The following is a 23857-nucleotide window of genomic DNA, read 5'->3' as shown; positions in this document are numbered from 1 at the left end:
TGGGATTAGGGAAGGTTAGGGTGGTGTGAGGGCGCAGGGTGATGGGTGAGGCCGAGCCAGAGCAGCGCGGAGAAATCCCCGTCGGAATTCAGGATGGTGCAACGATTCGCACCCTCCCCATTGCAAACCCCTCCCCCCCCCCCCCCCATTGCAAACCCCTTCCCTCCCACCGTGCCCACGCATCCTGGGAATGCCCATGGATCTGAGCACCCCTTCCTTTGCCCCCGCAGCCCCCCGAGGAGATCTACTCGGCCGGAGACTCCGTGATGATCCGCTTCCACTCGGACGACACCATCAACAAGAAGGGTTTCCACCTTCGCTACACCAGCACCAAGTTCCAGGACACGCTGCACAGAGGAAATGAGGGCCGGGGGTCCCGGCCCCCCCCGCGGGCAGGGGAGGAGGAGGAGAGGAGGAAGAGGGCAGGGAGGAAGGCGGGGAGCGCTGCTGCCCTGCACAGACTGCACGGAGGAGGAGCACACAGCCAACCTCAGCACTCAAGACACGCTCGCACGGGGGCGGGGCTCGGGCGCCCACGGCACGGGGGGCACTGGGGGGGTCCCCACTGGCAACCACCCACCCTGGTGCTGGGGGGGGCCGAGCGGGACCCGCTGCCCTTCCCTGCCCCGGCCGAAGCTCTGAATGTACAAACCAGTAACCGGGAAGAGCCCAAAACACACACAAGGTGCTGTCTCTCTTGTACCCATGAAATAAATACCCTTGTACTTGGAGCGGGGCAGGCAGCCCGGCCTCTTTGCTTCCACCCCAGGAAAACGGCATCCAAAAACGGGGCTGGAATAGCAGGGGGAGAGCCCCCAGCACCCTGCATGGACCCCCATCCTCGGGGTGGACCCCCATGCACAGGGCTCTGATGGAGCAGAGCCAGCAACCCTGAAGGAGCAGCCGGACTGTGTCCCAGGGATGGTGGGATCACCGTGATGGGGTCTGTCAGAGCTCCCCACTCCCCCAGGACTCTGCAGGCGGATGCTCCTCCCCACACAGACACACCGTATCTCACCCCCCCAGCAGCACCCCGGTGGGGTGGGTGGGTGCCACGTGCTGTGCCCACAGTGTGCCGTGCCCACAGTGTGCCGTGCCCACCGCGTGCTCCCTCCGGCGCGTCCCTGTGCCGGTGGCAGATGGCAGGTGGGCTGTGACACGGCCCCCGCGCCCACCGTGTGCTCCCTCGTGCCCCCCTCCATCCCGAGCTCTCTGCCGGTGCAGAGTGTGTGTGTCAGGGTGCCAGGATGGGGCTGGGATGCTCTGGAGTGGCTGTTTCCAGGAGGAACGGCGGCGGGCGCCGGGGCTTTGCATCCAGAGGGGTTTTCAGTCCCGATGATGGAAAGAGGGCACCGAATTCAGGGAGCGTTTCGGCCTTTCAGCGACAGGACAAGGAGTGATGGCCCATAAACTTAACCACAAATATCTCTCCAAAGGATACCAGAGGATGGTGCCAGACTCTTCCCAGTGGTGCCCAGCTACGGGACAAGGCCACAAACTGAACCACAACGTGAGGAAGAACTTCTTTCCCTTGAGGGTGGCAGAGCCCTGGAACAGCTGCCCAAGGGGGTGTGGAGTCTCCCTCTCTGGAGACATTCCAAACCCACCTGGATATGCCCACATCTGCTCTGGGTGACCCCACCTGGGCAGAGGGGTTGGACTGGATGATCTCCTTCCATCCCAAACTTTCCTGTGGAACTGCGAGCTGGGAAGGGCAGGAGGGTTACCTGTGGCCACCTCAGCACCTTGTCCCCTCCCAGTCCCATCCCTCCTTTCCCTGAGCTGGACTTTGTGGGGAGTCTGGAGCCACTGCCCGGGGTCCTGGCGGGGGACAGAGGCGCGTGACACGGCCGGTGGCGACCGCACAGAGATTTATTGAAACACCTCCAGCACAGTACAGGGATGCTCGGGGGGACGGGGGCAGTTGTTGTTCTACAGCGTGCAGGGGGTACACAGAGACGGGGGGGGTGGGCACCCCGCGGGGGGAAGAGGGGTGGGCGCCCCGGGGGGGCCGCACGCAAGCGCCATGCTGCCGACGGCTCAGGGGGGCGGCGGGGTGGGGGGCACGGGGTGGGGGGGCTCAGCTCCACTCCCCTATTCCCCAGCTCCTCCGGCTGCCTCCGGGGCCACGGTTTGGGCAGCACAGGGTGGCAGAGCAGAGAGGGACAGCACGAGGGTCCCCCCCACTGCTGCGGCCCTGGGAGCAGGGGGGTCCCTGTCTGAGCACCCCGCGGTCCCCGCGAGCAGCCCAAAACCGGGGGCGCTTCCAGCCTCTCCACTGAACCCCCTGGGGTGGCCAGGGAGTCCCAGTCCCGGTTGGTAGGACCGGGGCTCCCCGGGAGCTGCACAAACCCGGGGTCGGGGGGATGCAGGGGACACCGGAGGGGAAGGGGGTCCCGCAGCGGCTGCGCGGAGAAGGGCAGAGCGCGGGGCTCACGCCAGGGAGGGTGTGATGCCGGTCGGCCAGTCCAGGAGATGAAGGCTTCTTCCCTCGGGGCGCAGAGCAGCGCGGTGGGCTCCGCCTCCCTGCCGGGCGAGCATCCCGCCGGCTCCTTCCTCGTGCCCACCCGCGTCCTCCGCCCACCAGTGTCCGTGGGAGAAGCCCCCGGGGCAGGCGCCTGTCCCCCTGCCCGGCCCTGCCCCCCTGCCCGGCCCTGCCCGCCTCCTCCTCCTCCTCCTCCTCCTCCTCCCCCCTTTAACGCCCCACGCTGATGTTGCACGTCTTGCAGCTGGGGTCCTTTTTGGCGTTGGCGGTGGAGAGGCTCATGAGCTGGTGGCCGCTGATCTCCCCCAGCACGCCCAGGGCGAGGTCCACGGGCTCGGTGTATATGACCTCCAGGATGCTGTCCTGGGCATGGCGGTACACCAGCTCGCCCTCCTCCACGCAGCACGTCAGGAACTTGTTGGAGGAAATGTCCAGCTGGGGGAGGCGCTCCCGGCAGAAGAGATCCCCGGAGGAGCCCTTGGGCGCCAGGACCAGCACGACGTAGTGGTAGGCGGTGTACATGCAGTAGAAGTCCGCGAAGTAGAGGTTGGTGTTGGGATTGAAGAGGCGCTGGGCCGGGATTTGGAAGCGGTACCGGCCGTAGGGCGAGTCCTGGGGGGGCTGCCCGGTGTTGAACTCGGTGTTGCAGCTGAAGAAGATGCCGTGCAGCATCCCGCTGGTGGGGGAGCCGTGGCTCCCGCTGTTGTCCTTCAGCGACGGCTTCATCACGTTCCCGCAGTGCATCCTGGCACGAGGAGGAGGAGGAGGAGGAAGAGGAGGAGGAGGGACACACAGACAGGCACAGGTAGGGTCAGGGGGCGCGCCCTGGGAGCGGGGGGAGTGGGGAATGGGGTCTGGGGGTACCTGACGTGCTGGAAATACTCCTTGTGCTGGTTGCGGTAGAAGACGGAGAAGCGCAGCATGCGGCCGGCGATCAGCTCTGCCTTCTCCTGCAGCTGGGCCAGGTGCTCCTTGGCATAGTCGGGGGCAGCGATGGGGACATCAGGGCGTCTCCATCCCCCTCCGGCAGCCCTTCCCTGCCCGCAGCTCCCCGCACCTCCCGCCTCCCACTCATCAGCTGCCGCTCCAACCGGCCCGGCTTGTGCCAGCTCCCGGCATCGCCCCCGTCCTCCTCCAGGCTCCTGCATCCCAGCATTGCCCCCGTCCTCCTCCTGCCTCCCAGCTCCCAGCATCAACCCCATCCTCTTCCAGCTCCAGGCTCTCTGTATTGACCCCACTCTCCTCCAAGCTCCCAGCTCCCAGGATCGTCTCTGTCCTCCCTCTCAGCTCCTGACCCCCAGCATTGACCCCATCCTCTGTCCCGGCTCCTGGGAAGGCCCCCATCCTCTGTCCTGGCTCCCAGCTCCAGGCATTAATCCCTCCTCTCTCCTGGCTCCCAGCATTGCTCCTCTACTTCCTCCTCGCTTCTGGCTCCCAGCATTGCCTCCATCCTCCTCCCAGCTCCCAGCGTCGTCCCCGTCCTCCTCATCTTCCCAATTCCGAGCCTCCCCCGTCCTCCCTCCTGGCTCCCAGCTCCCAGAATTTCCCCCGTTCTCCTCCAAGCTCCTGGCTCCTGGGATCACCCCCGTCCTCTCTCTTGGCTCCTGGGATCGCCCCCATCCTCTCCCAGCTCCCGGGTGGCCCCCATCCTCCTCCCAGCTCCGGGTATTGCCTGCGTCCTCCTCCTCCTCCTCCTCCCAGCTCCCAGCACTGTCCCCGTTCTCTCCTGGCTCCCGGGAGGTCCTCCATCCTCCCTCCCGGCTCCGGGGATCGCCCCCATCCTCCCTCCCGGCCCCGGGCCGCCCGTGTCTGTCCCGCTCACCCCCGGTGCAGAACTCCACGGTTTCGCTCCAGCCGGACACCAGGTACTCCCCGTCGCTCTGTTTGACGGCCGTTTGCACGGCCACGCTGTACTCGGTGCGGGGGCTCAGGAACCAGTGCCCCCGCACCGTCATGGGCAGCGGCACCGCCTTGGCCACCAGCTTGGTGGGGACATCCTGTGCCGGGGGGCGAGGGTCAGGCGGGACAGCATCGCACCGCCCCAAACCCCCCCCCCCGCGCCCGGGGGATGGTGCCAGGGACCGACCCCCCCAAACATCCACCTCGGGGCACCCAAAACCCCGCGGTGACACGTCTCCTGCTGCCCCCCCAGCTCTGTCCCTCCCTCCCCGCCCCACGCAGCGATGGGGGCGCAGGGTCCCCCCCACGGAGGGCGGGGGTCTCGGGGACCCCCCCGCTCCCGGTGGCATCTCGCGGTGTCAATAGGCCACGGAGCAGCTCCGCAGTGCAGAGCCGTTTCTGTGGCAACGGCGGATGCTGAAGTCGGGAGATAGAGGGGGAAAGAAAATATCCCACCCCCCACCCCTTATTATTGGGGAGGAGAGAAAAAAATAATGTTAAACATTAAATAGCATCACCGTGGCAACGGCGCTGCTAAAAACGGCCCCGAATTAGTGACTCGCAGCACGGGGAGGGGGAGTGGGGGAGAGGTTTGTGGCTCTGCTCCCCCGCGGGGGCTTGGGAAGGGGGTCCGTCACCCCCTGATCCCCATCCCAGTGCCCTCCACCAGCGTGTCCAGAGTGGGGAATGACCCCAATCAGCGTGGGAGTGGGTTAAAAGCCAGTTCCCTCTCACCAACCCCATCTCCTCACCCCGGACAGGGGGTCCCACATCCCCCCCCCGCTCCGGGCTCACCCGGTGCTTGAACTTGTTGGAATTCTTGTTCTCCTTCTTGTTGAGGTCGATGAAGTAGTGAGTGACCCTCTCCAGGTCCCCCTTCTCCATGGCCCAGGAGATGCGGAAGGAGTCGCAGGTGATGTTGTTGATCTCGATGTTCTTGGGGTGGAGAGCAGCTCCATGGCCGGAGGGGCTGAGCTCCTGCGGGCACGGCGCGGGTTTTGGGGGGGTGCCGAGCAGCCCCCCGAGCTGCCCACGTCGGCAGCTGCCGGGGCCGCTCCCCCCGCGGCGGAGCAGATGGCACCGGGGGGGTGGAAAAGCGGCCGGCAGCCAGGAATAGGCAGCGCGCAGGCAGGAGCAGGCAGCGGGACGCCGGGGAACAAGCCCGGTCGGGTGCGGGGGCCCCGGCCGCTCCCCCGGGTGCCGCGGGGCCCCGGCGCGACGCCAGCGGGTGTTTCGGGGTTTGCTCAACACCCGGGGTGGGGAAAGAAAAACAAGGGGAGCCGAGGGAGTGCTGGGAGAGAGGGGAGGGTTGGACGCGGGCACTGGAAAAGCTGGATCCGCCTTTCTGCCCTGGCCCGTGCCTCAGTTTCCCCTCCCTTCGCTGCGCCCCCCCCAGTGAGCCGCTCTGGGGGGGTGGGGGACACGCGGTGACACCCGTGACGCGGGAAGGGGGTGATGCGCAGGGGGTTGAGGGGGTGGGTGCCCCCCACCCTGCGCCCCGGTACCCCCGGATTGGTGCGGGGGCAGCCGTGCCCGATGTACTCAGAGCCCCCGCTCCCCGCGTGCCCACGGCCACCCACGCCGGGCTCATCCGTGAGTGTCCCTGTCACTTGGCCACCCACGGCCACCCACGGCCACCCAGCGTCCCCCCCTCCCCATCTGCGCAGAGCCGGGGGTCACCCCCAGCCCCACTCAACACCCCCCAGCCACCCCAAGCAGGGTGTCACCCAACAAATCTGCCTCTCCACCCACCCTCGGGCACGGCAGAAGGTCACCGCGCTGGGGACAAGGTGCCACCTCGCTGCCCCATTCCCGTGCCCGGCGGTGGCGCAGGAATTCCGCACCGGGATTGCTCCCAGCCGGATCGTGTCACCGTGTCCCCGTGTCCCCAACACCCCGTGCCCCTTCAAAAAACCCTCAGCAAACCTTCCATGCCCCCACGCCCCACCTGCCCCCCATATTCCTGCGCCCCCGGGCATCCCTCAGCGATGCCATTGGGATGTTGTCCCGACGCCACCGGGATCTGGCGGCTGCTCCGGGTGTCCCGGTGCCGGTGGGGCCCTTACCTGGCCGTGCCGGGGGGCTGCCGGGACGCGGTGGGATGCCGGTGGAGCGGCAGGGTGGGAGAATGGAAGGGGCGGCAGGACAGGGAGCCCCGGCGGGGCTGATCCAGGCGGGAAGGACGGAGGATGCCGGTGGGATCGCGGTGGTACCCGGCGGTGCCGCGTCGCTGCCTGCGGCTGATGCGACTGGGATCCTCCCAGCCAGCTCGGAAATAGCAAACACCCTCCAGAGGAGGGAGAGAAGAGGGGAAAAAAAAAAAAAAAAGGGAAAAATAGATATCCAAGGAGCTGGGAGAAAAAGGGGGAGGAAGGAAAAGCCTCCCGGTTCTGCCAATGGGATGGAGGGACGCGTGCGGCGTCAGGTGATGGAGGCAGAGCGGGATGTGGGTGCACATTGGGGGTGGGTGGTGGGCAGGTTCTGCCTGTACCCTCCCGCTTTTGGGGCTGGGGGATGCGGCGGGTGTCCCGGTTGTGCCGCACCCCCCCATCCATCCCCCAAAATGTGATGGATGAGGTGCGGGGGATGTTGGAACTACTCAGGACCCCCGTGGGAAAGGGGGTGCAAAGCCGGAGGGGGTGTGTGTGGTGTTTTGCACTTAGTGAATACGCTTTTTGGGGGGCACATGCTTTTCGGAGTGGGGCGAGCACCCCAAAAAACTCATTGTCCTCCCAAATTTCTCAGTGGGGGGTGCCCACCTCGAAGGGGGGCAGGCGGCTGGAAGGCTCTAGAGAACTCTGAGGAAGTGGCTGCACCCAGGAAGGTGCAGGGGGTGTTAAATGACGGGGTGAGTGACCCCTCCCCACCTCCAAAAAAAACATCCCCCCTGCGCTGCCCCCGTCTGCGGACCCGAGAACTGGGCGCTGCCCGCCACAAAGATGGCGCCGCCGGCATCACGCTGGGTCGGGCAACGCCAACCAGAAAGATGGCGGCTCACTGGCAAGGCCCGCGCGCCCTCAACAAACATGGCGGCAGCGGCGTCGCCCCGGGGAGGGAGCGTCGTGCGCCGCGCATGCGCGGTGGAGGGCGGCGAGCCCGTGGCTGCCCGGGCAGGGTAAGGGGCGGCGTGGCGGGGAGGGGGGCGGTTTTTGGGGGGTCCAGGGGGGTCCAGAGGGGTGGGGAGGGGGAATGAGACCCCTGGGGAGAGTGGGGCGAGAGAGTCTTGGTTGGGGGTGTATCGGGGGGGGGGGGGAGAAAGCTGCAGAGAGGGGTAATAGTGGGTAATGGTGCGGACTGAGAGCCCTGGGGGGGGGAAACAGGGGGTCCTGGGGGAGCAGGGGGGGCTGAGAGCCTTGGGGAGGGGGTGAAGGGGGGTCCTGGGTGTCTGAGACCACTGGGGAAGGGGAGCAAGGGAGTCCTGGAGGGTGCGGGGGGGGGGTCTGAGACCCCTGGGGAGGGGAGTGCGAGCTGATTTTGGGGGTCTGAGACCCCTGGGGAGGGGGGTGCGAGCTGATTTTGGGGGTCTGAGACCCCTGGGGAGGGGGGTGCGAGCTGATTTTGGGGGTCTGAGACCCCTGGGGAGGGGGGGGACGAGTGGGGCTTGTTTGGGGGGTCCAGGCGCAGTCGGGGGGTGAGACAGCTGGGGAGGGGGTTGCAGGTGGGTCCTGGGGGGTGCAGGGGACAGACGACTCCCTCCTGGGGAGGGGGCTACGAATGGGCCCTGTCTGGGGGTGTATGGGGGGGCTGAGCCCTTTAGGAAGGGGGTCCTGGGGAGGAGGGGGGCACATTATTGGTGATTGAGCCCCGTTTAGGGGTGCAGGACCCCCCCTCCCTCCTGAAAGGGGTGCAGGAGGGCGGTCTGACCCCCCCTGACCGTGCCCCCTCCCCACAGGATGGCCGAGGGGAGCTCTGGCAGCTCCGGCTCCCCCGGCAGCCTCCGCCCGGGGGCTCGGGGGTCCCGGGGGCTCGGGGGGTGCTGGGCAGACGTCCCGCTGCCCCCCCCCTCACCCCGGGCCGCCTGCCATCCGCTCCCGGGACCTCACCCTGGGGGGTGTCAAGAAGGTGAGTTCCCCCCACACACCCCCCAAATTGGGGTCTCACTTTGTGCCCTTCCCCTGAAGGGGGGGGATTGGGGACCCCTGGGGGGGTTTGAGGACCCCTGGGAGGGAGCTTGGGGTGCAGGGGGGGGCTGTTTTGTATGACTTGTCCCTCCCTCTGCTCTCTTTCCTGCAGAAAACCTTCACCCCCAACATAATCAGCAGGAAGATCAAGGAGGAGTGAGTGGCCCGGGAAGCGTTTTTGGGGGCGATGGGGGTGGATTGGGGGGGTCCCCCCGGGCAAAACTGGGGGCACAGGGGTGGTTTGGGGTCTGGAGCATCTCCCTGATGAGCGACTGTGGGAGCTGGGCCTGATTAGTCAGGAGAGGGAAGTGAGAGGGGATCTTATCAATCCGTAGAAATATCTCAACTGTCCATAGAAATATCTCTAATATCCATAGAAATATCCGTAGAAATATCTCAAATATCCATACAAATATCCATAAAAATGTCTCATCTGAGGGGGAATCCCATCAACCATATCAGTATCCAAGGGGTCAGAGGATGGTCCCAGACTCTTCCCAGTGACAGGACAAGGAGGGATGCCCATAAACTGAACCACCACAAGTTCCACCTCAACAGGAGGCAGAACTTCTCTCCGTGGAGCTGGCCAGGGAGGGTGCGGAGTCTCCCCTCTCTGGAGACATCCCAAACCCACCTGGACGTGTCCTTGTGTCACCTGGGCAGGGGGTTGGGGGGTGATCTCCAGAGGGCCCTCCCAAATAAAAAGCTGTGCCCTGGGACAGGGTGCAGGGGCAGGGATGGGGGTGACGTGCTCCCTCTGCGCTCCACAGGCCCCGGGAGGATGTTTCTGTCAAGAAGGAGAAGAAGGAGCGGGACCGGCAGCGGGACGGGCACGGCCGGGGCCGAGGCCGGCCCGAGGTCATCCAGTCCCACTCCATCTTCGAGCAGGGACCTGCTGAGATGATGAAGAAGAAGGGTAAGGGGAGCTGCCCCCGCTCCTTTGGGGGGTCTGGGGGTGTACCAGGGGGTCACCCAGGGCTGCTCCCCTCTCCCAGCAGGCCTGGGACAAGGCCGTGGACGTGTCCGACTCTGGCCCTTCCCACATCATCAACATCAAGAAGGAGAAGAGGGAGACGGACGAGGAGACGAAGCAGATCCTGCGGATGCTGCAGAAGGGACGCGTGCGTGGACGCGGAGGGGGCGGCCGTGGTGCCCCCCCAGGCTGGCACTGAGTGTCCCCACTGCCATTCCCGCAGTTCCTGGACGACCCGGGGCTGAAGAACGACATCAGGAACAAGCCGGTGCAGCTCCCGCTGGCCCACTCGGGGTGGCTCTTCAAGGAGGAGGGGGCAGAGCAGGAGGACCCCCAGCCGTGGCTCCCGGGATCCAAGGAGGAGAAGATGGAGCTGGACCCACCAGCAGTGAAAGGTGGGCTGGGAGTGGGGGGACACGCAGTGGGGACGGGCTGGGGGAGCCCCCCATTGCCCCCCGTGCCCACCCACCCCCTCTGCAGTGAAAGAGGAGCCGTGTGAGGAGGAGCCCAAGGTGTCCCAGCCCAAGGGCCCGCCCGGATTCCCGCGGGACGTGCCGGTGGCGGAGCTGCTGCAGAGGCTGAGCCTGCAGGCCGAGGAGGAGCTGCTGTTCCTGCAGCTGCCTGACACCCTGCCTGGGCAGCCCCCCACCCACGACTCCAAACCCATCAAATCCGAGCTGCACAACGAGGACGGGCAGGTGGTGGTGGTGAAGCAGGAGAAGAGCCAGGTGGGGGCTCGGCGAGGTAGGGGTGGGATGGGGGTGATGTGTGTCCCCCCCTCAATCCCATGGTGTCATCCCCCATCCCGTGGTGATGCTCTCCCCCATCCCATGAGGATGCCCCCATCCCTTAGTGGTGTCCTTCCCTCTCATGGTGTTGTTATCCCCCCCATCCTGAGGTGTCATTTCCCCTCCAATCAATGGTGTCATCCTCCTTCATCCCATGGTGTCATCTCCCCAGTCCCATGGTGACTTCCCTCCCATCCTGTGGTGTCATTATCCCACCCTGGTGTCCTTTCCCCCCCATGCCATGGTGTCCTTTCTTCCCCATCCCGTAATGATGTCACTCCATCCCGTGGTGTCATCCCCCCATCCCATGGTGCTCTTTTCCCCTCATCCCACGCTGCTGTTCCTCCCCATGGTGCCATCCTCCCCATCCCATGGTGTCATCTCCTCCAATTCCCTGGTGTCCTTTCTCCCCCAGTCCCGTGCTGCTGTTCCTCCCTCCCATGGTGCCATTACATCCCCCATCCCACGCTGTCCTTTCCCCTCCAGTCCTGTACTGTCCCCCCATCCCATGGGGCCATCCCCCTGTCCTGTGGTGCCATTCCCCTGTATCCCACGCTGTCCTTTCCCGTGGTGGCCGTGGCAGGAGGCGAAGCAGGCGGAGAACACGTGCACCCTGGCCGACCTCCCGAGGGGCAGGTGGGGAAGCTGCTCATCCGAAAGTCGGGGAAGGTGCAGCTGGTGCTGGGCAAGGTGACCCTGGACGTGACCATGGGCACCCCCTGCTCCTTCCTACAGGTATGGGGGGCACCCCTGCTCCTTCCTACAGGTATGGGGGGCACCCTGTTTGGTGCCCTGGGGAGGGTTGTGCTGCCTCTCCCCGTGACAGCGGCAGGGAAGGGTCCTGCTGGTCCCCTCTGGGGACACCTCCAGGCTCTTCCCCCTTTGGCAGAGACCCCCTCACCCTTCTCCCCGGGGTATTCCCATGGGACTGGGCCGCTCAGGGGTGTCTCTCCCCTCTGGGACAGGAGCTGGTGTCCGTCGGCATCGGGGACAACCGGACGGGCGAGATGATCGTCCTGGGCCACGTGAGGCACAAGTTGGTGTGTTCCCCGGATTTCGAGGCTCTCCTGGAGCACAGGCACCGGTAGCCGAGGGATTCTCAGCCCCCCTGGCCCGTGGGGACAGTCCCTGCACACCCTCAGCCCCCCCCAGATGTGCCTTTGGGGTGTGGGGAGGGGTCTTGTGCAGCTCCGACCTCCTCCCAGCCCCATGGTGGGTCAGGGACATCCCCCCAAAGCTGCTGCTTCCACCCCCTCTGTGCCAAAAGGGGGTTTTTGGGCGTGTGGGACCGTGGGGTGTCCCCCCCTTCAGCTCCCTGGTGGCTGTGGATGCGCTGGTGGGGGTGGGACACATGTCAAGGGGGGAGGAACATGGAATAAAACATAGAATAAAACATCTTTTCCCCCTGTGTGGAGCTGCTTGGGTTTGTTCTGCCACCTCTGCTGGGCAGGGGGGTGGGAGCCCCCTGCTCCCACCCCATCCCATCGTAACCTGCACCCATTTTACCCCCCAATTCCATCTTACCCCCTCCTGCCCTATCTGTTTTATCCCCCATCCCATCGCATCTCACCCACCCATCCCTTCTTCCCACCCATCCCATTTTACTCCCCAATTCCGTATTACCCCCTTTCCCATCCCCTTTCCCATTTTACCCCCAATTCCATATTACCCCCTTTCCTATCCCATCCCATTTACCCCCCAATTCCATCTTACCCTCCTCCTGCCCTATCCATTTTACCCCCCATCCCATCCATCCATCCTATCCTATCCTATCTATCCATATCCCATCCCATCCATCCCATCCCTGCTTCCCACCCCATCCCATTTTACCCCCCAATTCCATATTACCCCTTTCCTTTCCTATCCCATCCCATTTTACCCCCCAATTCCATATTATCCCATCCCACCCTCCCTCCGCCTCTCTGGCCCCGCCCCTCCCTCACTGGCCCCGCCCCCTCATCGCATGACCCCGCCCTTCCCACCTGGCAACGCTCCTTCCCCTTAGCCCCGCCCACTCTCCATGGCTCCGCCCCCTTCCTTATACCCCGCCCAGCCGCCGCCCAATCAGCGGCGCGTCCGCTCCGAGGGGGGCGGGGCGTTCCGCGCGCGCGCGAGGGTTGCGCCGGGACAGGGCGGGCACCGGAGCGGGCACCGGAGCGGGCACCGGAGCGGGCACCGGAGCGGGCACCGGAGCGGGCACCGGAGCGGGCACCGGAGCGGGCACGGCCATGGCCCCCCCGCACCCTCCCGCGGCCCCGGGCCCGGCCCGGCCCCCGCCGCCCTCCCGGCCCCACCCTCCCCGGCCGGGCGCGGGGGCTCCGCGGCATCGCGGCCTTCGCCCAGCGCCCCTCTGTGCCCGCCACCGCCTCCTCCGCCGCGCCGTCGCCGCTCCCGGCGCTGTTCCGCGGGCTGGGCTTGGACGAGCGGCCCGCGAGCGGCCCCTGGGTAGGGAGCGGGGGTGAGGGGAGTGTGGAGGGGGTTTAGGAGCTGCCCGGCCCCCCCCCCTCCTCTTCCCAGCCCACTGTGCCCGCTCGTCCCGCAGGTCGTGGCGGCGCTGGCGATGGGAAGGCTCTGGCGCAGCCCAGCCCGGACGGGAGAAGGAGGAGGAAGAGAAGGAAAAGGGGGCAGCGCTGGTGGCGCTCCCCACGCGGGCAGTGAGTCCCCCCCCGGCACTCCAAACCCCTAAAACCTCAATACCCACCTTCTCCTGGACTCCCTCCACCTCCCTCTATCCCTTTGTCCCCCTCTGTCTTCCCTATCCCCTCTGTCCCCTTCTATCTTCCAGCCCCACCGTCCCTCTGTCCCTTCTATTCCCCATTGCCTTATCCCATCCATCCCCCATACTCTTATTCCCTTATTTCCCCGTCTCCCCCATCCATTCTGTCCCTTCATTCCCTTGTCCTCCTCTATCCTTCATCCCCGTTATCTCCCCTATTCCCTTATGCCCTTTATTCCCTCTATCCCCCCTGCCCATCCCATCACCACTGTCCCTTTATCCCCCTATTCCCTCATCCTCTCTTCCCCCTGTTCCTCTCTATCCCCCCTCCTGCCCTTTCCCTGAGCCCTTCCAGTGGCTCCATCACCACCCTGGTGACAGGGGCTGGGGGACCCTCTACCCGTGACACCCCTGGCGTGATCACACCCCTTCCTGCCCCATGCCCTCGCTGCCACGTTGCCAGGGCCACTTCTTGTGTTTTGTCCCCAAAACTGGGTCTTTTGAGCCACCCCCCGCTCAGGCTGGTGTGGGGCAGGAGTAGGGGGGAATTTTGGGGGACACCTGGGCACCCCCAGCGTGTCCCCAGCGTGCCAGGGCTCACCCCTGCCCTCCTTGGGGTCGCAGGATCCGATGGCAAGGCCGAGGGGACGCCGCCCACCCGCCCTGGAGGAGCCACCACTGTGCCCACCTGAGCTCACTCGGCCCCCTGCGCCCCCCAGGAGCCCCCAGCCGTGAGTGGTGACCCCAGCCCCGCGTTTTGGGGGGGTCCAGGTGCTGCTGGTCGCCCCTGACCCCGTGTCCCTCCCCAGGGCCCCCCCGGGGCGAAGGGACCCGCTGCCCCTGGGGCTGAACTTGTGAGGATCCACTGCCAGAACGAAGTTGTCTACCAGTACCATGTGACCTTCAGGTACTGGGGGGCTAATGGGGGCCCTGCAGCCCCTCGGGGGTCCCCCCAGCCCCTCGAGAAGGGGGTGTCCCCAGGCAGAGCCCTCCATGTCCCGAGTGCCACGAGATGGGGTGCCCGGCGCAGCAGTGCAAAGAGCTCTGTGTTTTCCCCCTCAGGGGGATCCCAGGGGGGCTGAGCAGGGTCTGGGGTGGGGACAGGAGAGGGAGAAAAGCCCCTGTGTGTCCCCAGCCCCGAGGTGGAGTGCAGGAACACTCGCTTTGCCATGCTGAAGGAGCAGCACGCTGTCACTGGGGACGTGATGGCCTTTGACGGCTCCATCCTCTTCCTGCCCATCCAGATTCCCAAGGTAAGGGGGGGCTTGTCTTAGCCCAGGTGCCCCCCCCAGGCCTCCAGCCCTTGTTTGGGGTGGGAGAACTCCCCCTCTTGCCCCACAGGTCAGTGTGAAGGCTCAGAGGAAGAGCAATGGGGAGGAGGTTTCCATCACCATCCAGATGACCAAGGTCCTGGAGGCCAGCTCGGATCTCTGCATCCCCTTTTACAATGTGGTTTTCCGGAGGTGGGAGACCAAGGAGACCCTCCCTGAGCTCCAGGGAGGAGACCCTCCTCCCCCTCCTGCCTGCCAAGCCTGACCCAGTCCTACTTTTCCTGCTTTTCCTTCCTCAGGGTGATGAAAATCCTAAACATGAGCCTGGTTGGGAGACATTTCTTTGAGCCTGCCCAGGCCACCACCTTGCATAAACACAGGTGGGTGCCAGGGACATCCCTGTTTCCCCAGCAGCCTGGAAACTGGGAAGTTTTCCCGGGTCAGCTCTGGCTGGCCTGACCTCGGAGAGGCTGTTTTCCAAAGCTGGGAGCTGGGAAACAAATCCCTGTGCATTTTGGGTGTTCCTTGGCTCCTGGGACAGTGGGACAGCTCTGGGCTAACCCAGGTGCCGTTGGGCATCTTTCCCTGTGGACACAGCCTCCAAATTTGGCCGGGATACGCCGTCAGCATCCGGAAGAAGGACGGCGGGCTCTTCCTCATGGTGGATTCCATCCACAAAATCATCCGCAGCGAGTCCGTCCTGAGCGTGATGTGAGAGGAGCGGGAAGGAATTCCGGGAGGCTTCAGGGATGGGGAGGGGGTGTTTTATTTCTGGGATGGCACAGGCAGGCAGTGTTCCATGGGCCGTCTCTCCTCATTTCCCAGGCAAACAATCCACTCCCAGAGCCAGAAGACGTTCCAGGACGAGTGCACCAAGGAGCTGGTGGGCAGCGTGGTCATCACCCGCTACAACAACCGCACCTACCGGGTCGACGACATCGACTGGGACAAGACCCCCAGGGACACTTTCACCCTGGCCAGCGGGGAGGAAATCACCTTCGTGGAGTACTACAGGTAAGGATGGATCATCCCTCAGGATTGGGAAGGGCTCGGTGCCCGCTGTTGGGTGAGCAGGAGCAGGAAGGTCTCGCCCGATGCCGCGTCCCTGCCCACGGCAGGGGGTTGGAGCTGGGTGGTTTCTAAGGTTCCTTCCAACCCAAACCATTCCAGGATTTTGTGATTACGCTGGGGTTTGTTTTTTTTTTCCAGCAAAGCCTACGGGATCACCATCAGGGATCTGGACCAGCCGCTGCTCATCCACAGGCCCAAGGAAAAACAGACGATGGACAGGAAGGTGAGCCGGGCACGGAGAAATGGGGATCCACAGCCCTGGGCTTCTGGGGAGGGCAGGGACTCCCAGCCCCTGGAATGCTGAGGGTGCCTGTCCCCTCTGCAGCGTCAGCTGGACGTGGTGGTGCTGGTGCCAGAGCTCACCTTCCTGACCGGGCTGTCCGACCTGCAGAAGAACAGCCGGACGCTGAAGGTGAGAGCCTGTTCCATCCCACCATCCCTGCTTTTCCCGAGCCGGCAGTGCCCGCTTGGGGAGCTGCCGGGGGGTATCTCTGAGCCCCCCATCACTCCTGGGGGCTGCCCCTGCAGGAGGTGATGTGGGAGATGATGCAGAGCCCCCGGCAGCACTACCTGCGCCTCACCAACCTCCTGCGCCAGATCCGCGACAGCCCGGAGGCCTCCCAGGAGCTGGAACGCTGGGGCTGCACCTGGACACGGATATCTGCAGGGTAAGGCTCTCAGGGGGTGCCAGGCTCCCTGCCTTCCCCCCTGGGGATGGGGGCAGCCCCAGATTCCTGCTCTGTCCAGACCCAGGGTCACATCCTGCCCTCGGAGCGGATCAACCTCCGCACCGCTCCTTCTTCCCCGAGGAGGACCTGAGCTGGCACAGGGAGGTGACCAAGGAGGTGTCCATCTCGGCGGTGAGCCCACCACGGGAACAGCCTCCCTTGTCTGGGAGCTGGCCTGGGTTTTCCTAAGCGCTGGCATTCTGGCTGAGCTGCCTCCAGCTCAAACCCTTCCCTTGTTTATGTTGGAGTTGAGCTTCAGCCTGTTTTTCCGAAGGAGCTGGAGGTATGTGGTGGGTGGTGTCTGCTTTCCCGCCTCCTCCCGGGCTGGAGGAAGGCTTTCAGATGCAGGAATTCCATGCTGTGTGCTCCTGAGGTTCCTCTTGGGCTGCTTTCCCTCTCCCAAATTCCCCTCTGTTGCCCAGGTTCCTCTCTCCCGGATTCCCCTCTGTGCTCCAGGTTCCTCTTGGGCCACTTTCCTCTCTCAGATTCCTCTCTCCAAATTCCCCTCTGTGGTGCAGGTTCCTCCTGGGCCACTTTCCCCCTCCTGAACTTCCCTCTGTGCTCCTTAGGTTCCTCCTCTCCCAAGTGGAAATGTGCTTCGGGTTCCTCTTGGGCCACTCGCCTTTCCAAATTCCCCTGTGCTCCAGGTTCCTCTTTGGCCACTTTCCTCTCTCAGATTCCTCTCTCCCAAATTCCCTTCTGTGCTTCCCAAGTTCCTCTTGGGCCACGTTCCCTCTCCCAGATTCCCCTCTGTGCTCCCTAGGTTCCTCCTCTCCCAAGTGGAAATGTGCTGCATGTCCCTCTTGGGCTGCTTTCCCTCTCCCAAATCCCTCTCTGTGCTCCATGTCCCTCTGGGGCCACTTCCCCTCTCCCAGATGGGAATGTGCTGCAGGGCTTGGGGGCTGCACGACCGGGTGGGAACACACCCGAAACACGGCCTGTCCTCACTTCTCTTCCCAGATCTCCATAAATTCCTGGCTCCTGGTGTATCCCAAGCGGCTGCAGCAGGTGGCCCAGGACCTGGTGGCAGCCGTGAGGAGCACCTGTGGAGCCATGGGAATGCAGGTGGGACAGCCCACGGTGCAGGAGCTGCGGGACGAGCGCATCGAGTCCTACGTCAAGAGCATCCGGAGTGGTTTGGGAAGCCAGGTGGGGAGGGGGGATGTTCCCAGGGGATCACCAGGCAGGTGGGAGCACAACTGGGATGGGAGCACCTGGAAGGGCTCAGCCTGGAGGAAAGGAGGCTCAGGAGGGACTTTATTGCTCCCTAAAACTCCCTGACAGGAGGGAGGAGCTGGGGGGTGGTCAGGCTCTGCTCCCAGGGAACAAGGGACAGGGGAGGCTCAGGTTGGACATCAGCAGGAATTTCCTCATGGAAAGGGCTGTCAGGTATTGGAAGGGGCTGCCCAGGGAGGTGGTGGAGTCCCCCCCCTGGAGGTGTCCAAAAACCACGTGGGAACACGGGTTAGTGGTGGCGGCCTTAGGTTTGGCTCAGTGATCTCGGAGGGCTTTTCCAACCCGCACAATTCCACGATTCCCGGCAGGAAAAGGTGCAGCTGCTCGTGTGCATCACCCCCGCAACAGGGACGACGTGTACGGGGCCATCAAGAAGCTGTGCTGTGTCCAGGCCCCTGTGCCCTCCCAGGTGGGCCCAGCAGGGTGGGATCACCATTCCCGGGAAGCTCCGGGTGCTTTCCAGCCTCGCTTTTCCGTGTGTTTTCCCGCCCCGTAGGTCATCAACGCCCAGTCCCTCATGGGCCATCCCGGCAAGATCAAGAGCGTGGTCCAGAAAGTTCTGCTGCAGATCAACTGCAAGCTGGGCGGGCAGCTCTGGGGGGTTGACATCCCGCTGGTAAGGCAGGAAAACCCCTGGAAAAGGCCTGGGATGAGCTTGGAAGCTCTGAGGGGGTGAATTACTGTAGTCACGGGCTTCCCTCGCCGGCTGGAGAACGGGGGGTTGGATTCTCTTTGGAGCACGGGAGTCCCTCACAGATGGAGGGATCCAAGCCTGGAGGTGTCTTGGCTTATCCCTAAATCCCACCTGGCTGGTTTTTTTCCCCCCCTTTCCCAGAAACAGCTGATGGTTGTTGGGATGGACGTGCACCACAGCCGCAGCCAAGGGATGCGCTCTGTCATCGGCTTCGTGGCCAGTATGAACCAGTACGTGGAGTCCTGGGAGGGGGGAAGGTGTTCCTCTGGCTCTGCCCTGGGAATCTTGCAGGATTCCACCCCGAAATCCCCTTCCTTGGACGGGAAGGGGGCGAGGGTGATGCTTTTCCCGACCCACCGGCGTGTTTGTGCTGGGAATCGCTGGGAAAAGGGCTGGGAATGCTGAGTTGGTGGACTTTGCCTGGTGACAGTCTGGAGGGGGGTTTTTCCTGATGCTCGTTCCCATTCCATCCCCAGCATCCTCACCAAGTGGTATTCCAGGGTGGTCTTCCAGATGCCCCACCAGGAGATCGCCGACAGCCTCCGGCTCTGCCTCTCCCAAGCCCTCCAGCGCTTCTATGAGGTGAGGCCAACAACAAAAAAAAAAACCCTCCCACGGTTTGATATTCCCTCAAAACAAGGGGAAAACACCCCAAACCTGCCGCTCTGGAGCTGGCAAAGCTCCCCAGCAGCCTTTGGACTGGATGTGGAGCCGGGACAGCTCATCCTTATCTCGGGAACGTGCGAACCCGGCCCCGGGGATTAGTTTGCACAGAGGGAAGTGCCACGTTCCACCCCTGTCAGCACTGAAGGGCTCAGCCCTGGCCCTCGTCCCACAGCGTGAGAAAAACAGCCCGGGACAAGGGCCAGGAGAAATCCCAGCACTTGGGATTTGCCCGGAGAAGCTGTGGCTGCCCCATCCCTGGAAGTGTCCCAGGCTGGGTTGGCATCCTGGGATAGTGGGAGGTGTCCTGCCCATGGAACTGGATGAGTTTAAGGTCCCTTCCAAACGTGAGCATCCCAGGATTCTGTGATCCTGTTTTCCCAGCCCTCTGTGGGTGCTGGAGGAACAGCCCTGGGCACTGGGAGTTTGCTGGGCAGGACCAGGACACAGGGAATGGCTTCCCACTGCCAGAGGGCAGGGTTAGGTGGGATATTGGGAAGGAATTCCTGGCTCTGAGGGTGGGGAGGCCCTGGAATGGATTTCCCAGAGAAGCTGTGGCTGCCCCTGGATCCCTGGAAGTGTTCAAGGCCGGGTTGGAGCAACCTGGGCTGGTGGGAGGTGTCCCTGCCCGTGCACCTGGATGATTTTAAGGTCCCTTCCCACCCAGACCATTCTGGAATTCTGTGATCAGCACAAACACAGCTCTGTGCCCCCCCCAGCCCTCCCAAAACCCCACTCTGAGCTGCATTTTGGGGGGGGAGGCTGAGCCTGGTCAGGGGCTCTGCGGGCGGTGAGTTGGGTCCTGACCTCCATCCCTGGAGACTCAGCGAGCATCTCCTGGCCAGGGAATGTTTTCCCACCAATCCTGTGCATATTGGGGTGAAAAACAGCGAATTCTCCCCGTTTTTACCCCTCCCTCCCAGCTGAACCACTCGCTGCCCATGAAGATCGTGGTGTATCGGGACGGGGTGTCCGACCCCCCTCACACGGTGCTCAAATATGAGGTGCCCCAGATGCAGAAGAGCTTCAATACTTTGAGAACTACCAGCCCAGCCTGGTGGTCGTGGTGGTGCAGAAGCAAATCAGCACCAACTTCTACAGCCTGACAGGAGAGGAGTTCACGTCCCCCCCGCCCGGCACCGTCCTCGACCACACCATCACCACCTCGGGCTGGTGAGTGGCACCTCCGGGGCTGGGGGAGGTGAAAAACACCCTGGGAGGGGAAAAAAAAAACCCTGAAACGGTTGAGGAAAAACCCCAGGGTGCAAAAAAAAAAACACCCGGGTGCAAAAATGGGGTGAAATAACCAACCCTGGGGTATAAAAAAATCATTGTGGACGCCCCAGGGTGCAAAAAAATGGTTGTAAAATCACCCCAGGGTGCAAAAAAACCACCCTGGGGTGCAAAAAATTGTCGTTAAAACACCCCAGGGTGCAAACAAATGGCTGTAAGATCACCCGGGTGCAAAAAAAAAAACCACCCTGGGGTGTGAAATAACCAGCCCTGGGGTATAAAAAAAATCATTGTGGACACCCCAGGGTGCAAAAAAATGGTTGTAAAATCACCCCAGGGTGCAAAGAAAAGCCCTGAGTGCAAAAAAATAGTGCAAAACACCCCAGAGTGCAAAAAAAGCCAAAAAAAAAAGTCTGTTAAATCACCCCAGGGTGCCAAAAAAAACCCCCAGGAGTGTAAAAAATGGTGGCAGAACCACCCCAGAATGCAAAAAATGACGTGTAAAACCACCCTGGGGCACGAAAAAAAGGCACTGTGGGGGGAAAAAGTAAAAAGAAAATGAAATTGAGGTGTAAAAAGCCCTTTTTACACCCCTAGGAAGGATTTCTTCCTGCTGGCCCACAGCTCCCGGCAGGGCTGCAGCGTTCCCACCCGCTACATCTGCATGTGGAACACGGCCAACCTGAGCCAGGAGCACCTCCAGAGGTGAGGGCAGGGGTCCAGAGCTCCCCAAAATCCCCCAGAGGGAAGGGCAGGGGTCCCAGAGCCCTCTGAGCACTTCCAGAGATAAGGGAAGGGCCCAGAGATTCCCCCAAAATCCTCCAGAGGGAAGGGCAGGGGGCCTGGAGTTCCCTGAAATCCTTCAGCCTCCTCCCAAAATCCTGAAGGGAGTCCAGAGGTCCTCAAAGTTCCTGCAGGGATAAGGGCAGGGGTCCCAGAGCTCCCCAAAATCCCCCAGAGGGCAGGGCAGGGGTCCCAGAGCCCTCTGAGCACTTCCAGAGGTAAGGGAAGGGGTCCACAGACCCCCAAAATCCCCCAGAGGGAAGGGCAGGGGTCCCAGAGCCCTCTGAGCACTTCCAGAGGTAAAGGGAGGGGCCCAGAGATCCCCCCAAAATCCTCCAGAGGGAAGGGCAGGGGGCTTGGAGTTCCCTGAGATCCTTCAGCCCCCTCCCAAAATCCTGAAGGGAGTCCAGAGGTCCTCAAAGTTCCTGCAGGGATAAGGGCAAGGGTCCCAGAGCTCCCCAAAATCCTCCAGAGGGAAGGGCAGGGGTCCCAGAGCTCCCCAAAATCCCCTAGAGGGCAGGGCAGGGAGGCCAAAGCCTCCCAGTATCCTGCAGGAATAAAGGCAGGGGTCCCAGAGCCCTCTGAGCACTTCCAGAGGTAAGGGAAGGGGTCCATAGACCCCCAAAATCCTCCAGAGGGCAGGGCAGGGGTCCCAGAGCCCTCTGAGCACTTCCAGAGGTAAGGGAAGGGCCCAGAGATCCCCCCAAAATCCTCCAGAGGGAAGGGCAGAGGCTCCTCAAAATCCTGCCCAGAGCCCTCCAAGCACCTCTGGAGGGAAGGGCAGGGGTCCCAGAGCCCCCAAGACCCTACAGCCCCCCCCAAAATCCTGAAGAGGGAAGGGAGGGGGTTTGGAGTCCCCCTTATCCTACAGACCCCAAAATCCTGCAGAGGGAAGGGAGGGGGTTTGGAGTCCCCCCTTATCATACAGACCCCCAAAATCCTGAAGAGGGAAGGGAGGGGGTTTGGAATCCCCCTTATCCTACAGACCCCCAAAATCCTGAAGAGGGAAGGGAGGGGGTTTGGAATCCCCCCTTATCCTACAGACCCCCAAAATCCTGAAGAGGGAAGGGAGGGGGTTTGGAATCCCCCCTTATCATACAGACCCCCAAAATCCTGCAGAGGGAAGGGCAGCTTTCCTGGACCCCCCCCCTATCCTGCAGCCCCCCGTGTCCTGCAGAGGGAAGAGCAGTCTTGTTTCAGTGTGAGGACCCCCAAGTTCGGGGGTTTTTGGGTCAATCAGCCCCTGGAGCGGGCAGGGGGGGCTGTGCAGGCACTGGGCTGAACCTGCTGGGTGAACTGGGTGAACTGGGAGGACGTGGATGAGGCAGAGGAGGCGGATCCATCCCATCCCTCTGGTGGCAGAGGTGACAGAGGACACTGTGTCACCCCGGGGTGCCCCAACCTTTGCCTCCTCCTCCTCCAAGTGGGGAAGAAACACCCGGGTGGGAGCAGGTTTGGCCCCCGGGAGCGAATCCATCCCTCTGGGAATCACCAATCCCCCTTTTTTCTCCCTGTCTGTCCCCAGGCTGACCTTCAAGCTGTGCCACCTGTACTGGAACTGGCCTGGCACCATCCGTGTCCCAGCCCCCTGTAAATATGCCCACAAGCTGGCATTCCTGGTGGGGCAGGTGCTGCACCACGAGCCCAGCGCCCACCTGAGCGAGCAGCTCTTCTTCCTCTAGTGTTGCCAGGGGCGGGAAAACCGGGATTGGGCCCGGAATTCCGCTCCCCAGCCACCAGCGTGGGGAAATCTTCCCTAATTCCCTGTTTTGTTGTTAATTTATTCCCGTTATTTATTGGTTTTTAAGGGTTGCAGTGTCGGTTTAAAGGACGCTGGGGAGCGTCCCAGGGCTGGGTTTATCCCCACGGGGATGAATCCAAAGGAATATCCCCCTGTTTTCCAGTCCTCCCAGTAAAGGGGGTTGAGTTAACGAGCCCCAGAGGTGCTGCTGCTCCCACAGCTCGTCCTTGTGCAGGTGCTGATATAAACCCCAAAGATCTGGGTTTTTTTTTCTTGTGTTTCCAGGGAGGTTTCAAGTTTTTCCTGGGTTTTTTTTTTTTTTCCAAGGTGCTGTTGAACAAACCAGCCCCAGGTTTGGCTGGTTCTCCCGTCCTTGAGGAGTCACTGGTTTCTCAAGGAGAATTCTCTGTGCATTCAGGTCGTTGTCCCAAGGGGAAAGTTTTTGAGTTCTCACCTTTTTCAGGTCGGGGGGGGGTTTTTTTGCCTTAGTCAGGAGATGTTTGAGACCTTCGAGCCTGGGGCTGTGAGACCACAAAAACAGCCTAAAACGCCTCAAAGACGTGGATTTTGCCTCAAACCCCTCCTTGTGCATCCCCAGCAGGGATGGGGGGCCAGCAGGACCCTCCTCCCAGCCTCTCCCCTCCGTTTTAGTGCCAAAAAAGTTGGAATTCCTCTATTTTTTGCCTTTGCTGTGACCAGTTTTTGGTTCTTTTCAATAAAACTGTTGCTGGCAGCTGCTCCTTCTTGGAGTGGGGGGGTGGGTGACAGGGAGGGTCATTCCCCTCATTCCCAGGGATGGAGAGGGGACACAGAGAGGGGGGGGGGGTCACAGCAGTGCTGTCACCCTGTGCCCCTGGTTAATCATTGATCCCTTTATCCCTGTTTATTTGCCGGTCCAGGCGGACTTTGGCAGCCCTGGCCCAGCCTGGGTTGGGATTTGGGAGCAAAACTTGGCTCGTGGAGGGGGGCTGGGGGCTGGGACAAAGTGGGGGGCAGGATGGGGGGGTCCCTGCTCTTCCTGGCCTCTTACCAGCAGGTTTTATATCCCAGCTCTGCCTTGTCCCTCTTCTTGCTGGCTCCTTGGCACAGGGAGAGGAGCCAGGACCAGCCCTGGATGCCAGGCTGGCAGGATTTGTCCCCCCCCAAATCCCCCCAGCCCTTCCAAGGGGGTCCCTGGGGTGCCCTGTCCCTTGGGAAGGGCTGAGGGGTGTCCTGTGCCCCCAAAGGGTGTTTGGGGGGGTGGTCTGAGGGATGTTCCATAACCCCAAGGGTTTAGAACCCCCCTGTGCCCCTGAGGGGTGTGTTGGGGGGGTCCTTGGGTGCCCTGTGCCCTCAAGGGTTGTTTTGGGGGGGTCCTTGGGGTGCCCAGTGGCACTGAAGGGATGTTTGGGGGGGTCCATGTGGTGCCTTGTGCCCCCGGGGTGGTCTTCAGGTGGTTTTGGGGGGTCCTGGGGT

General features: G+C 63.0%; 3 protein-coding genes across 3 annotated transcripts; 2 read left to right on the top strand and 1 right to left on the bottom strand.

Moving 5' to 3' along the window:
- Positions 1-2658: 2658 nt before the first annotated feature.
- On the bottom strand, positions 2659-5343 carry PHYHIP (phytanoyl-CoA 2-hydroxylase interacting protein). Its single transcript, XM_032712701.1, is given in 5 exon segments — positions 2659-3230; positions 3350-3468; positions 4309-4482; positions 5180-5328; positions 5331-5343. Coding segments are annotated over 5 exon segments (990 nt in total). The 3' UTR covers positions 2659-2695.
- A 2934-nt stretch (positions 5344-8277) lies between these two features.
- On the top strand, positions 8278-11463 carry POLR3D (RNA polymerase III subunit D). Its single transcript, XM_032712702.1, is given in 11 exon segments — positions 8278-8334; positions 8337-8406; positions 8409-8446; positions 8618-8661; positions 9276-9425; positions 9506-9626; positions 9702-9873; positions 9959-10206; positions 10850-10889; positions 10892-11001; positions 11232-11463. Coding segments are annotated over 11 exon segments (1173 nt in total). The 3' UTR covers positions 11355-11463.
- Positions 11464-12468: 1005 nt separating this feature from the next.
- Positions 12469-23135, top strand: PIWIL2 (piwi like RNA-mediated gene silencing 2). Its single transcript, XM_032712700.1, is given in 25 exon segments — positions 12469-12711; positions 12809-12920; positions 13607-13714; positions 13782-13889; positions 14118-14235; positions 14324-14445; positions 14553-14633; positions 14851-14964; positions 15079-15267; positions 15463-15547; positions 15650-15736; positions 15853-15964; positions 15967-15992; positions 16072-16111; positions 16114-16184; positions 17013-17201; positions 17597-17627; positions 17630-17697; positions 17785-17904; positions 18124-18212; positions 18459-18564; positions 19569-19674; positions 19677-19818; positions 20476-20583; positions 22187-23135. Coding segments are annotated over 25 exon segments (2706 nt in total). The 5' UTR covers positions 12469-12494; the 3' UTR covers positions 22344-23135.
- Positions 23136-23857: the final 722 nt, after the last annotated feature.

This window comes from Chiroxiphia lanceolata, chromosome 28, assembly GCF_009829145.1.
Source record: "Chiroxiphia lanceolata isolate bChiLan1 chromosome 28, bChiLan1.pri, whole genome shotgun sequence".
Lineage (NCBI taxonomy): Eukaryota > Metazoa > Chordata > Aves > Passeriformes > Pipridae > Chiroxiphia > Chiroxiphia lanceolata.
Note: the sequence above shows the minus strand (reverse complement) of the source record. Positions and strands in the feature narration are given on the sequence as shown.